Source organism: Hyperolius riggenbachi, chromosome 1 (genome assembly GCF_040937935.1).
Source record: "Hyperolius riggenbachi isolate aHypRig1 chromosome 1, aHypRig1.pri, whole genome shotgun sequence".
Lineage (NCBI taxonomy): Eukaryota > Metazoa > Chordata > Amphibia > Anura > Hyperoliidae > Hyperolius > Hyperolius riggenbachi.
In genome coordinates, this window is record NC_090646.1 from 536,553,355 (window position 1) to 536,569,319 (window position 15,965).

The 15,965-nt window shown below is 43.6% G+C and overlaps 1 protein-coding gene across 3 annotated transcripts in view; it reads right to left on the bottom strand.

Annotated features, from left to right (window-relative positions):
• PRRC1 (proline rich coiled-coil 1) overlaps positions 1 to 15,965 on the bottom strand; it is a 49,980-nt gene that overhangs the window by 11,636 nt on the left and 22,379 nt on the right. For all 3 annotated transcript variants that reach the window (XM_068246736.1, XM_068246742.1, XM_068246729.1), the window contains 4 exons: positions 15,298 to 15,434; positions 12,307 to 12,409; positions 6,895 to 7,058; positions 3,927 to 4,030 (listed from right to left, as the gene is read on the bottom strand). In XM_068246736.1, coding sequence (XP_068102837.1) covers positions 3,927 to 4,030; positions 6,895 to 7,058; positions 12,307 to 12,409; positions 15,298 to 15,434 — 508 coding nt within the window. The remainder of the gene's footprint in view (positions 1 to 3,926; positions 4,031 to 6,894; positions 7,059 to 12,306; positions 12,410 to 15,297; positions 15,435 to 15,965) is intronic.

A 15,965-nucleotide genomic window follows, 5' to 3' on the forward strand; every position in this document is an offset into this window, starting at 1 on the left:
GACCCAGCGCTGCAAGGCGAGAGAGCTAACCATTACGCCACCGTGCTGCCCGACATCAGTCTAAAGCCACGTTTTGGGGGAAGCTTAACTTGCGGTATCTGTATATTTTGGGGATGTGGGAGGAAACCAGAGTGCCTGGAGGAACATTACGCAGACACGGGGAGAACATACAAACTTCATGCAGATAACGGCCTGGCTGAGATTCAAACCAGGGACCCAGCTATATTGAACTCCAATCCCTGTTTCAATGCTAGCCCCATATAATTACATAGTTATTTTGGTTGAAAAAAGACATACGTCCATCGAGTTCAACCAGTATAAAGTACAACACCAGCTTGCTCCCTCACATATCCCTGTTGATCCAGAGGAAGGCGAAAAAACCCTTACAAGGCATGGTCCAATTAGCCCCTAAAGGGAAAAATTCCTTCCCGACTCCAGATGGCAATCAGATAAAATCCCTGGATCAACATCATTAGGCATTACCTAGTAATTGTAGCCATGGATGTCTTTCAACGCAAGGAAAGCATCTAAGCCCCCTTTAAATGCAGGTATAGAGTTTGCCATAACGACTTCCTGTGGCAATGCATTCCACATCTTAATCACTCTTACTGTAAAGAACCCTTTCCTAAATAAATGGCTAAAACGTTTTTCCTCCATGCGCAGATCATGTCCTCTAGTCCTTTGAGGAGGCCTAGGGACAAAAAGCTCATCCGCCAAGCTATTATATTGCCCTCTGATGTATTTATACATGTTAATTAGATCCCCTCTAAGGCGTCTTTTCTCTAGACTAAATAAACCCAGTTTATCTAACCTTTCTTGATAAGTGAGACCTTCCATCCCACGTATCAATTTTGTTGCTCGTCTCTGCACCTGCTCTAAAACTGCAATATCTTTTTTGTAATGTGGTGCCCAGAACTGAATTCTATATTCCAGATGTGGCCTTACTAGAGAGTTAAACAGGGGCAATATTATGCTCGCATCTCGAGTTTTTATTTCCCTTTTAATGCACCCCAAAATTTTGTTAGCTTTAGCTGCAGCTGCTTGGCATGGAGTACGATTATTTAACTTGTTGTCAATGAGTACTCCTAAGTCCTTCTCCAAGTTTGATGTCCCCAACTGTATCCCATTTATTTTGTATGGTGCTAGTCCATTAGTACGTCCAAAATGCATGACTTTACATTTGTCAACGTTGAATTTCATCTGCCATGTATGTGCCCATATAGCCATCCTATCCAGATCCTGTTGCAATACGACACTATCTTCCTGAGAGTTGATGATTCTGCACAATTTTGTATCATCTGCAAAAATAGCAACATTGCTCACTACTGCATCTACTAGGTCATTAATAAATAAATTGAAGAGCACTGGAGCCAGAACAGACACCTGTGGGACCCCACTGCCAACAGTCTCCCATTTTGAGTACAATCCATTGACCACAACTCTGTTTTCTGTCCATTAGCCAGTTCCCTATCCATGAACACAGACTCTTCCCCAGTCCTTGCATCCTCAACTTTTGCACCAGACTTTTGTGGGGAACAGTGTCGAAGGCCTTTGCAAAGTCCAAGTATATCACATCTACAGCATTCCCAATATCCATATTAGCATTCACTACCTCATAAAAGCTGAGCATGTTAGTCAAACAGGACCTGTCTTTAGTGAACCCATGTTGATGCTGAGAAATAAGATTTTCTACTATGAAGTCATGTATAGTATCTCTTAGTAACCCCTCAAATAGTTTGCATACAACTGATGTTAAAGGGAAGGTCCAAGCAAAAAAAAAAAAATGAGTTTCACTTACCTGGGGCTTCTACCAGCCCCATGTAGCCATCCTGTGCCCTCGTAGTCACTCACTGCTGCTCCAGTCCCCCGCTGGCAGCTTTCTGACCTCGGAGGTCAGGGCCGCATTGCATACATTTTTACGCATTCCAGCTAGTGCAGGAACAAAAATGTATGCGTTGCACCACTAACGCGTAAAAATGTATATGTTAATGTTCCTGCACTAGCGGGAATGCGTAAAAATGTACGCAATGCGGCCCTGACCTCCGAGGTCAGAAAGCTGCCAGCGGGGGACTGGAGCAGCAGTGAGTGACTACGAGGGCACAGGATGGCTACATGGGGCTGGTAGAAGCCCCAGGTAAGTGAAACTCATTTTTTTTTTTTTGCTTGGACCTTCCCTTTAAGCTTCAGGTCTATAATTTCCTGGATCTGATTTTTTGCCCTTGTTAAATAATGGGAAAACGTGGGCTGTACGCCAATCCACTGGGACTCTGCCAGTTGCAAGAGAGTCACAAAAGATAAGATAAAGGGGTTTAGCTATAACTGAACTTAATTCCCTTAGGACCCGAGGATGCATGCCATCCGGGCCAGGTGCCTTGTCTATTTTTAATTTATTTAGTCTTGCCTTCACTTCTTCCTGCGTTAAGTATTTAATATTACAGTTAGAAGATTGAGACTCTTCCGCCTCTGTAGTTTGCAACAGTGCTGTTTCTTTTGTGAAGACAGAAGCAAAGAAAGCATTTAATAACTCTGCCTTACCTTGGTCATCCACCATTGAGTCCCCCCCCCCTCATCCTTTAGGAGTCCTATACAGTCAACCTTTCTTTTTTTAGAGTTAGGGCCTGTACACACTGAAAAACGCAAGCAAAATCGCAAGCGCATGCGTTTTTAAAGTGCCTGTAGTTTTAAAAACGCATGCGCTTTTGCCTGCGTTTTTTGTGCGTTTGCGTTTTTCTTGTAATTGCTGATTGGCTAAAGAATCCTTTGTTTTTTTTCTAGTTTACATTTCAACAGGAATCAGGAGATTGCAGAGTCTTCTGGGATACTGACTTCTGAAAAACGCAGGCAAAAACGCAAGCGCATGCGTTTTTAATACGTTTTTCATGCGCTGCGCTTAAAGCGCAGCAGGCACTGCGATTGCGTTTTTCTAAAAACGCATCGCACCAGTATGTACAAGTCATCACGATTTTCATTCTTTTTCAAAAGACCTTGCGTTTTTAAAAACGCAACGCAAGCGCAGCAGTGTGTACAGGCCCTTAATGTACTTGTAAAACTTTTTTGGGTTAGATTTGATATCCTTAGCGATTTGTTTAAATGATATCCATCTGTATTGTTTAAATGGACGGCGTTTGAACTGACTGAATTGACTGTTCCCCAAAAACGGATTGAGATGAGTGTAGTGTGAGCTCCCTAAGTAGAAGCTAAAGAGCCCTAATGCCTGCTCCCAATGGAAGCATGGTGCATAAATGGTCTACATGTAGTATTAAGCATGGTACTGGTTGAGTGTAAGGTCCACTTAGAGGGAAAGTTCTTGAAGACATTTGGCTTAGGAAAATTTCTGCAATATTTTTATAAACCGAGACATCCCATTCTAAATGCTACAAGCAGCACTTGTGTTGCCAAATATGGCAAAAAGTTATTGTGCATGCATTTTTGTGTGCAAAGTGTTAAAGTGTACCAGAAACGTAATAAGCTAAAAGTTCTATGCATACCTGGGACTTCCTCCAGCCCCATGCACACGGATCACTCCCACGCCACCATCCTCAGTCTTCTCTGTTGCCGTTCCTGAGTCCCCTAACTTCTGCCAGTCTCGGCCAGTCTGCGCAAGAGAAGTGTGCTCTCTGTGTATCTCTCTGGCAGCCGAGCAATCTGTGCGGAGGGGGCTGGAGGAAGCCCCAGGTATGTATAAAACTTTTAGCTTATTATGTCTCTGGTTTCCTTTAATATGCATTAATGTAATGTGGGATATGTAAAATATGTCTCTAATACACTGAATATCGTCTTCACTTGGGCGATTTGGCAGCCACATGACTAAGCCTTCTCACAAAAGCTCATCTTTACAGCAATACCCTGGGAATTAGTTATGCTCAGAGAAGCTACAACCATCCCAAGGCGCATACAATGATGCTGCTTCAGTGACCAATACTTACTTCTCAGGGAGGAGCTCTGCAATGAAGTTTTCTACTGACACAACAGGCTGCTTCTCATGAATGACACCACTCCGGCGCAAGCTGTCTATCCTCTCCTGGGCTCCCTAAAAAAGCAAAACCGGAACAAAAAGAACTAATTCAAGAGGACAAAGACTAGAAGTCAAACTTTGCAGAAGAGTGTAAGCCAGCAAGTTCAACCCTCAGTATATGCCAAGTGGAAGTAAATCGGAGTGGAGTTCAATAGTTCATAATCACTGCGAGAAGGCTGATATTTCCTCAATCACGTACTTTGTGTGCTTGAATAAAGTACATGATAAATGAGGAAGTGCCATCCTTGTTGCATTGTTTATGAGCTTTGAAGAGGTCTGCTTTTTTAGTTAAATGCAAAAGAGGAACTGCTGCAAAATCTTAAAAATTTAAAACACATACAAATAAGAAGAAGTGCATTTCTTCCAGACCTAAAATGAGCCATACATTACTTTTCTATGTTGCTGTCACTTACAGTAAGTAGTAGAAATCTGACATTACCGACAGGTTTTGGACTAGTCCATCTCTCCATAGAGGATTCTCAGCAAGCCCCCCCCCCCCCCCACCATGAGAAGATGGGCTAGTCAAAAATCTGTCGGTGTCATATTTCTACTACTTACTGTAAGTTACAGCAACATAGGAGAAACTTAATGTATGGCTCATTTTACTCTGGAAGAAATATACTTCTTATTTCTATGCGTTTACATGTATTTAAAAATTTCATATTTTCGCAACAGTGGTCCATTAACTAATTTTGCTGTAGAATTACAACTGGTATTTTCCTAACATGATGCAGTCAATGTTGTAAACCTTTTGCAAGCTAGCAGCAGAGTATAGCCAAAAGGATCGGAGCCAAGTTGGCTGGATCACACTGGCCTCTAAAAATCCCAATTGTGCCACAATTCTCATGCAAATGAATGGGAATGCGTTTTTCAGAATGCAAATGCAGTGGAAACGCAACACAGTTCAACTACAGTAGTGGAAAAGGACCTTATTCCTGTTGCTAAATCTAATCTAAAAAAAAATAAAAAAATAAATGCTCTTTTTGTTTAAATACCAAAAGGATACCTCCCACAATTCCTTTGTCCTCCAATAAGAACTAGTCTTTTATAATGACAGGCCAGGTGACTGAGCACATATCACTAGTTGTTGAATATTGCAGTGATTGTTTATGCTACATACATTTCTATGAACAGATAATATGTCCGGTCTATAAAATAAATAAACAAATAAAAAAAGGATTGTTGAGGTTAGAGTTAGATTTGAATTTGGAGGTGACAGAGCTTTTCTCAGTGTGGACAAACAATGCAGTTCATTGCTGAGGTGTCCATTAGACATGTCTGCTCTACCACACATTTTACAGTGCCATGTCTAAACAGGAAGTAAAAATTCCCACTCTGCTGGGACTTTCTAGCTCCTGTGATCTATATTTAGGGCAGTTAAACAAGGTACTGTGTAACTTTTTCAGTCAAACTATAACTAAAACTAAATTAAGAAGTTGCTGTTCCCTGCTCCCTAAATGTCACATGTGTTTTGACATGTGTCATTGGGTGGAATGCACTAATTGGAATCAACAGTATTACATTATGTACAGTGTTCCTTCTTCCTCGCTGCTATTTGAGAAAGTGGAGTGCGCAGTCCAATATCATTTATTATTGACTGAATTGGAACGGTGTGACCGAAAACCTACAGTGTGTTTTTGAATTTTAGTGGCATTAGGTGGTGCAGCCCGGTGTTTGAATATTTGTATATCACCACAGATAAACATTTTTACACCTAAATTATGATGGTATAGTATTGGTAGCGGGGTGACTGCTTATCTGAGGACAGCATATGTTGGCGTTTTATAAATACAATAAACATACCGTGTGTGGGGCCGCCCTATGAGGAGCGCGTGTTGGAAGCATGCAGGAATGCAAAGCTACCTCTCCTTATTCCTCCTTGCATCTCCCCAGAAAGTCTTAAACTGGCTGCTACTGACCCAGGCTCGCTGTGGTCACATGACAGAGAGCCTGGAGCTTGCAGGGAGAAGCAAAGATGCAAGCCAGAGCAAGGAGAATTATACTTGTGTCGGCGCGATCCAATGCGCACTCTGCAGCTGAGCCCCGCTTCCGACCCACACTCTGCATGGACTAAGGAATTGGCCAATTGACGAGTCATGGCATCCGACCCTTTTTTTTCTTTTAGGCCAGGGAAAGAAATATGGTATATTTCTAGCTCGGTGGCTGCCATGACCAACTTGTGGCAAGTTCAAGTGCAACTTATGATGCTATGTGTCATAAATATCTTTTTACCAGTATCCACTTCACCTAACTGCGCGCCCCCCCCCCCCGCATCACCCAGTCCCATGCATGCCTCCAGGACTTCTCAAGAGCTGCTCCAACACTATGGAACTCCCTACCTCCACCCATTAGGGCAGCCCCCTCCTTCAACATCTTCTAGAAAGCCCTCAAAACTCACCTTTTCACTTTGGCCTACTACACCTCACAAGTGCTCTATACCTGCAGCTGAACTCCTGTCCCCCACCTGTCGTGTCCTTACCTCTCCCTCTAGATTGTAAGCCTTTGCGCAGGGTCCTCCTTTTGTGTCCTACCTGATCATGCACTTCCATTACTGTGAACCCATGCTATGCATCTGAGTGAACCTAACTTGCCTAATCTCCATGCTCCCATCCAGTAACTGACTAAGCATTACCTTGTACTCATACTGTGCTGCATGGTCTGTCTTTCTTGTATTCAGGTATTGTCATTTTGCTGTATGTCACCCCTAAATATTGTCTGTAACCTAAACTAATGTCCAGCACTGCGTAATATGTTGGCGCTTTATAAATACAATAAATAAATCAGTGAATACAGGTTTCCTGGTTAACCAACTGCAAAATAGGCAAGATTAAGTACAACGATTAAAGTTTTATTTTACAGTAAACAGACCAATTGTTTACCTTTAGCCCAGCTGCATATCCAATAGGCTGTGGAGCAATGTTGGACTGGCCATCTTCCCCCGTAACTAGGGCTAAGCCAAACACCTCCTGAAACGCATCACGCACCGCTGCAACTTTCACTTCTTTCTTAGATGTCACTATCAGGTCAAGTTCTCCTCCGGATCCTAGACATAAATGCATGCCAGAGTGTTTAACAGGGCTGATGATGTTTAAACCAGAATCTCTTTCCAACATGCTCTTCTTGCTCTGATGTGTGGGAAAATCAGGATATACAACACTGTCAATCTGCTACGTGCTTTCTGGAAATGCTGACTTGCTTTAGGTAGCTGACTGAAGCTATAGCATCCCTGTTCTTGGTCAAGTTATGCTAAACAACCCCCTTTCTGTCATATCAGCTCCCTTATTCTTGTGCTGACCCTTCTCAGTCCACCATGCTGAGGAAAGTCATTGTGAACCTGTGTATTTTCACTACCATGGGACAGCTCTAAATTAGCCTGTTGTACTATTGATGAGTATTGCAAATGTTCCGTAATGGTGAAGGTATGCAACACATTCTAGTTGATCTATTTTTTTTGTGCTAATGCACAGAAATTGACACAAGGCCATAATAAGCCTGATGGTTATCATAATCAGGCACCTTTCATACTGTGTCTGTTGCGCTGCAATGGACAGTATGATTGCATCACAACGCAATATAATAGTATTACTACGGTGCTATCACATTGACTGCGTTTCAGTGAATTCTGTTGGGGTAACACGCAGCATTCAACACATTTACAGGGCATAGTGAGCGTTTACAGTGGCAGTGAGGCATACTTTTATTGTACATATGTAGCATATTACACTCTTCTGTAACCTATTAAAAGTATGAATTAAACTGGTTGGCACCACCTTCAATACATCATGTTTATAAGGAAATAAGTGTTGGCACTCAGTTACCTGAAAAAAGTCAAAATGGAACAAACTTACTTATCCGGAAGGTAACTTTCAGCAAGTCCACTTTTAATGTTACAAAACAGTTTTCAAAATGCCATCTCTGCTTATGCTGTCCAGGCTTTTTCAGACCATCAGAATAAAGGAAAGAATTGAACCATAGTGTAGCATTTAAGGCAATGGTATCGTCCACCGCCACCCCAGGTGAATACACCTGGATAACACCAGTGTTAGTAACAAGCCACCAAAGTCACGCGCATGCAATGCGCTCCCCAGACTTCCCTCCTACAGACCAGCATACATAGCGTAATGAGACATCCGCCAGCCTGGTTTGGCCCCCATCAAATCCACATGTGCTTCAACAGCTTTCGTATGCTCCAGCAATACTGTCGTTAAAAACATTCCGTTGCTGTGCGGCAAAGAGGCGAAGGTAGGTTCAGAGAATTATGGGTGATGAAGTCCTGATAGTGTGGCATCCAAAACGGGCGAGTCTTGCCTATGAATATGCAACAGAGCCGTGATGATGTATAGGGATGGTATTTACAGGAAAGGAGTGAAATGGTGTCGTGAAGGGGAGTGGATTTATTAAATGCACATTTTTTTATTTGCAAACATTGTTTTAAAAAGGACAGTATTACATACAAAGGCTGTAGAAGTACATGTGGATTTGATGGTGGGCAAAACAGGCTGGTTGATGTCTCATTACGCTATGTATGCTGGTCTGTAGGAGAGCAGCGGGTGTTATCCAGGTGTGGTATCCCCCCACGGGGGTGTCGGTGGACGATACAATTACCTTAAATACTACACTATGCTTTCCTTATTCAGATTTTAAACTACACTATGATACTCTTTCCTTTATTCTGAGGGTGTAAAAAAGCCTGGACAGCATAAGCATAGATGGCATTTTGAAAACTAACATCTAAAGTGGACTTGCTGAAAGTGGTTCGGTTGTATTTTGAATTTTCTGAGATAACAGTTTGAGCTTCAACACCTATTGACTTATATGATTTCTTTGTACTGTATTCCTCACTGTAGGGCAGCACCCCAACGCTACCACGTGATGTGACTTTTTGGCTCCGTTGCCATCTTATCGCAATGCGCACAGTGTGAAAGAAGTAGCAATATCCTATACAATAAAATGCAAGTGTCCCTGCGTCTGTCCCTGTGGCAGTGCTTTGCGCTACTGCGCATGTCAAGCACTGACAGCCGTTGGGACAGGACGCAGGGCCAGCCAGGCGAGTGGATGGACGCGCACTGACTGGCGACAGCGTGAAGAGACCTAGTGCCCATTATTAAACGGCCTTAGGTCAACTAGTACTTGTAGAATATTCATAAAGCACAATAAATAATGAGCCTAAGTGCATCCTAAATTAACTCCCTGACTAACCTACCATATTATGTCATATCCCCAATATCAAATTAAAGGTGCCTGTCACAGGAGCCCTAGTGGCTGACCGCACTTAGCCTTCTAAACGGTGCCAGCGCACGGATCGTGCGAACTCTGGTCGCAGTCAATGCGCAGGAACCGTTAAGAATTAGCCGCAGACAACTCAGAAGGGAGCCTGTGAGACACGGGTAATTACAACGTCACCCACTGGTTCAGAGTAAACTGCCACCACCGCGGTTACCATGGGACCGTGGAGCCCACTAACTGACTGACTAGTCCTGCGAATAAAACGGTTAAACACACGGTATTCTGTCTAGCCAACAACAAACAAACAGTAGCGTATCTTCAGAGACCCGGGATCAGTTCTGTGCGTGCTGATAAGCAGGGTAGCGGACCGTGAATGACTTGGAGAAAGTCGTTTATTCACGCAATATAAATAATGAATATATACAGACAATTATTAAAATCACAATTATTAAGACAGTAATAGCCAGTATAAAAAATAAAAGAAGGGAGAAAAATACTTAGTTCCTGGAAAGATGTCCTTTTTGTGGGAAAAACAGAGTTCTGGGTTTCAATCAGAGTTCAGACCAGGTGGATGCCAGCATATCCTCAAGCTGGCACCTGATGAGTTCAAGATGTTTCAGTGTGGAGGACACTGAGTTTGGCTCCTCTGCCATTCTTATGCCCCTGATTCAGTAGGAGGGAGTGAGGGCGGGCCCACACCCCCCCTTAGAACATGAGATGAGTCCTCCCCTTGTCCTGGGGGCCAGAAATCATGCCTTAACCATATATGGGCTCTATCTCACAGAACCGTACAGGTCAGGGCAGATTTATTAATATTTTCAGGTCTGCCTCGATGTACCCAGCAGCCTGATACCAAACATGAGGGGTGGGACCCTTGTGGTATCAGCAGGGCACTTCCGAACTGCCTAACTGGCAGTCTTCCCCTCAGGATGGTCTGAAATTCCTTCAGAACCAGCGCCAGATAGGGTCAAGCCTGCTCTGTTAGTTTGGAGGGTCTGCCAGCCTGGCAACACAGAAAATATGATACATATAGCAGTTTATGGAATATGAGAGACCCCTGGGATTTATACCAGGTCATTCCCAGGCAAAGGCTCTTTGAAGTTGGCAGCAGCAAGCTACATGTCGGCTCCCTGCTGGGAAAAGGAGTCGGAGTGTCTGAGTTTCCTCACTCTAGATTGGTTCTGTCATGGTGCTTGTCACCTTATACCTGATGGATGGGCCATCAGCACAGCTTGCAGCCAGGGACTCTCTGGGCCCAGGCTCATTAGAATATATAAAGAGCCATCCAGCCTTTAGGATGGTGCTCTCTCTCTGCTAAGAAAAGGACTTCAGCTGCCCCTACACACTCAACCCAGATTGTATCGATTTGAAGCGCAATCGATGCAGGGAATCGAGTGCGATCGCTTTTTCTTCACGGGCGGTTCCAGGACGCGCCTGCGGCCCCGCAACCGTCCGTGACAATGCCCATTAACAATCCAATTTTCTGAACGATTGACCATCTGATTGTTCTGCCCCACAAAACAGAGGAAAATGATAAACAATCCAATTAGACTAAAAGAATCAATCTAAAATTAGGATCAACAGAATGATTGATAGAACGATCGTTCGTTGTTGATGGGCACAATTAACAGTACCCGATCGATGGTATCGGTCGGGAGATTGAACGGTTAATGGGCACCTTTAGATTTACCATTTTAAATCATGCTTAAAAATGAAAAAATTCCTGTCTGACATATCACTAAATGTATTTGTTTTTTGGCTACCACCAATTGATAAACACACATTACTTTAATTCTGATGCTAATGGAACCATTACATTACCATCCTGTCCTGTATGCTCCCAAAGCAAGCTAAACCAACACATAAGTTAATAACAGCACCCTCTGGCACTGCGACCCATCCTACAACAAGTGTGCTGCTTTAGTATAATATAAATTTTGAGTTCTAGGAATATAACACTTCCTTTATAAACTGTAAGCAGTAATATGGTAACCAACATGGCTATTACCTCAGCACTAGTTGACACTTCCGTATTCAACATGAAGGATACAGAGCCATCAACTCTGCAACAGTGCCCTCTAATGTTATATATCAGAACTGATGGCTGTGGAATTAATCATGTAATGCATTATTTAGTTAAAGATAACGTGTGGAAAATGTGCTTACATAACACTGAATGAAATTATATAATGGGTGATAAGGACTCGCCTGGTTATCTCTTTTTCTTGTTTGTGGCCTGTATATGATCGAATTAATCGTTTTAGCAGGGAACAGGAAGTCTGCGTCTCTGCACCTTGCCATTCCCCTGCACCTTGCCATTGTCTATGTCAGCGAGACTGTTTGTGCCGCTAAAACCGCTATCCTGCTTTTTACAGTACTGATTAGCAAATGAAAGAAGAAATATAATGGCAGACTGCTATGGGCAACAATGCAAATTATAGAGAAAACAACTATCAGAGGCACCCCCAAAAAAAAACATTTCTTGGCCTAAAGATGCTCTGAGCTCTAAGTGCTACAACTGGCACTTATTTAGACCTGAAGAAGTGGCTTTAGGACAAAAAACGCGTTATTTGTGCTGCTATTAATGTAAAAATAAACATGTGAAAAATCAACCAGAGTCTCTACTTAAAGGACTTACGAGCCCAAAATTAAAGAAAAAGTTCCGTACCTGTATGATTTCTGAAGGTACGGAGGACGCCATCCGCCGGGTCCCCGCTGCTTAATCCCCCCCCCCCCCGGCCGGATCCCGACCCCACAACCCGGGTTGGGCTCTCTTGCCTCCTCAAAAATGGCTGCCGGAGGCCACCGCGGCTGCGCAGTCCACACAGACGTGAGTGCGGCTGCGCAGCTCAAGGCCCCCCCCCCCCCCTGATCCACGCTACAGGAGACAGCCTCTAGGGGCCCCTAGTGTGTTGAAAACACAGTGATGTTAGTGATTCCAGATGCAATGTGTACCATACATAAGGAGTGTGCTTGCTGTACCCCATATCATCTTTCATAAGTATACTCTGCAAACTATTGCATTCTCAAGCTGCACAAAGAGAAGCCAACAAGTCTTTACTTACGAATATATGGAGCCATGCCAGGGTCCAGGGTGGTGATCACACTCTCTACTGAATGCTTGGTCTTATCCAGCACAGACTTCACCATTGGATTGCCAGCGACTCCCTGCATTAATCATATAAAGTATATACTGAAGCTCCAGCCAAATACCTCAAGTTTAAAGATCATGGAAGCGCATGTCAATAAGTGCACATCACTGGACCCCAGCCAATACGGGTTATACTGGCTTTCGTCAGAGTGAGAAAAGGTAAAGTCTTATTTATTGCTTCCTTTTTGGAAAATTACTCCACACTTCCTGACCCAGCAAAATGATGGTCACCAGGAACATGAATTGAAGTGTAATCTCTAATAGGAACACAGACAAAAACAAAAAAACTATTTGCGAAAGGATCTGAACACCTGTGAAGTTTTAACTTTGTGTGTGCCCCAACTCAGACGTTCCCCACTTCTTGTCCTAGTGCCATAGTCATTAAGCATAGCAAGAGCAGCAAGTGTGGATACATTTCCCTTTTAGGACACAGACAGCAACATAAATCATACAAAGGTTATAACACTTTCCTAAGTTACCTGAAGATAAAGAAAAACAGCAAGTACTTTCATGTGCACCCATCACAGAGCAGGCGAGATAGCTGGGGAGAACAAAGCCCTCGGCCAAGTCTAACTGCCAGGATAATCTCTGTCTGAGGTAACAAGGGAGATTGGGGCCATTGTACACATGCTAGATTCTTGGCAGGGTGACCTCAAACAGAACCATCTAGCACCAGGGCTGTGGAGTCTTCCGACTCCAGGTACCCAAAATTTCTCCGACTCCAACTCCTCGACTCCACAGCCCTGTCTAGCATGTCAGGCACACATATCTGCACTCACGCTTTCAGGCGTTGCAATTTGTGCAGACAAATTGATGTACTGTTTTCACCTAACACGTCTGACCTTGGCTATTGTCTGCTGCTAGTATCCTTGCATGAATTCCTGGGTTTGACCTACGTTGACAACTGCCCTGGCCCAACCTGTTACCAGCCTTAGGCCCTTATTCGATTCACTTTCTCTCCTCAACTTTCTTCACTGTTAAACTGTTATTCAAGAAAATAGTGCCTTAATTGGCAGCCACGGCCACAGGATTATGGTCTTTTCTTGTTTTCCTTCCCCTTTCCCTGCCATTCACCTTGCTTTTCCCCATGAAAGTGTGCTATGTGGTACGCTGTAGCCTGGTACAGTCCATGTGGAGTCTACCGCTGCTACCCAGAAGGTCGAACTATACTGGGGTTGGAAGACACTGTGCTGATTGGGACACCCCAGGGATAGGGAACCTATGGCTCGGGAGCCAGATGGCTGCATCTAGCTCACAGACAAATAAGCAGGGGTTGATTCACTAAGCTACACTGCTCAAGCAGCGAAGCTTAGTGTGGCAGCGCAAGTAAAATTTTCAAAGTAGTGCACACTACTGCTGTAGCATGCATTACTAACTTACTCACATTCCCCTCAAAACTAACAGCCGCTCCAATTGTCCCACTCTGGATCCTGTCAGGTCCAGTGACTTTGTAGAACGAGATCCCCCCACTTTCATTGGCCCAATAGGGTGCCAGTCACTTGACAGGCAGCCTATTGGGCCAAAGTGCGGGAATCTCATCCTACAAAGTGAATCAACCCCCAAGTCAGCTAGCTAATTGTACAAGCTATTAGTCTGTATTTCTCCTGTCTGGCTCTCGAGGAAATTGCTGATGTTGCCGAAACCCAAGAGAAGCTGAAGACGTGTTTGACACTTCCGCTGCCCGGTGGATCAACTGTATACATATCACCATGGCAACAGGGACATGAGCCCTACTGTCCCAGTTTGAAAAATATTGTATGGCTCTCACAGAATTACATTTTAAAATGTGGCATTTATGGCTCTCAGCCAAAAAGGTTCCTAACGCCTGGTCTAGCTGTATGCAGACTCCATCCATCCATTCGCTGCTGCACTTCAGCAGGGACCGCTTTGGTTCAGCCCCTCCATGATGCCAGCAGCTAGTCCGCCGCAGCCGGACGCTTCTGTGACAGACAGATTATCTTGACCAGCCCTGCTGAATTCTGCCCAAAAGTCGGGACACACCACAGAAATGAACACTACTGCACCTCTTGAACTGGAACACCTTGGCTATCACTGCCAGCTTCTTTCATGAAGAAATGGGCCATCAATGGAGAATCTTCTCTTTCCTCTCCCCCCCCCCCCCCCTCGATGTCTCCTTAGGGATAACAGATGATTGCCAAGTGGGACTGGTTGCACCATATTATGGCAGCTCCGTCTCTTGGCTCGCTGACATTTTTTCCCCCTTACGCTCACCGTCCAACCCCCATTCCAGAACCTGTACGAGCCAAAACCAATTCTGGGTACAACTCCTTTGTACTTGGAGAAATAAATGATTCTGAAGACATTTGTAATCTTCTGTTTAAAATAACTGTATGAAAATATGTTGTAGGAGAAAACTTGGGAGAAAAAGTGAATTGCATATGGCCTTTAGATTTGTCAGCCATCTGCCTCAACCCACTGCCTGAACTTAGACTACAAGTCTTTGCTGCCGGCTCTCACCATAGTGTATCCTACAGATTCTAATACCAGCTAAATGCTCAGGCCTTTAGCCTATTTCTGTTTACATTTAATAAGATATTCTGCAACATATGGACATCACAAGCAATGGGCATAGATGAATGACCAATTCTGTAACAGGAAAGAGTGTGAGTGAACTTAATTGTGGAAGGGGTTCAAATGTCACCCCCGAAAAAGTACTCTAGGCAGCAGAATCCCTAAAAATGGTTGTTCCTTTACCAGAAGCAATTGTCTCATGGTCCCTTGCTCCAACTAAAAAAAAAAAAGTTTATTAGCGTTTTTACAGTGAATGGAGAGCTGTCTATTTTATATACTACTTGGTGTGGAAACGTAACTTCTTGAACACATAATTATACTGTAAAGGAGAAAACCTATATGAACAGTTGCACACCTACACTCCATTACATACCTTAATAAAACCCCATATTCCACCTGAAGGGCCTTCTTGGTGTACTACATGAACCCGGGGGTCATCAGGCTCCTCTGGAAAGGTAATGGATGATCCTGCAGTACTGGGAGCATGCTGTGCAACAGGATTCTGGAGAACTGCAACACAGAAAAACACTGATTACAAACACCAGTTGCGTTCTATTACACTTGCTTATTAGTTAACTGGGAACTAAAAACAGTGCAAGATTTCAACACTTAGGTGAAAACTCTCATACTGAAAATCTGCCCTGTACTGGATGGTATGAAACATTTGCCATGAGCTGCTACAACTCTAGATGACCCAATGAGAATTCTCCATATGCTGACAGCACTCACAAACTAATTTAGAGTGAACTTCTATTCACACAACATTACAGGAGAAGTGGACTTGTAAATACTGTACTGTATGTAAAAATCAACACCAGACTGCCCAATACAGAAATTCAATTGCAAGGCATTACAGATTCTTTAAGAGATCTGAGAATTCTCTAGCTGCCTATAAAGCACATGTAGAGTGTAGACCTACCAGTAATCACTTTCCCACAATATATTCGTTACTGACTGTGCCCTCACTGAAGGAGGAATTACAGTCAAAATCAGGGCTATGGAGTCGGTACAAAAATCTTCCAACTCCGACTCCTCCGTTTT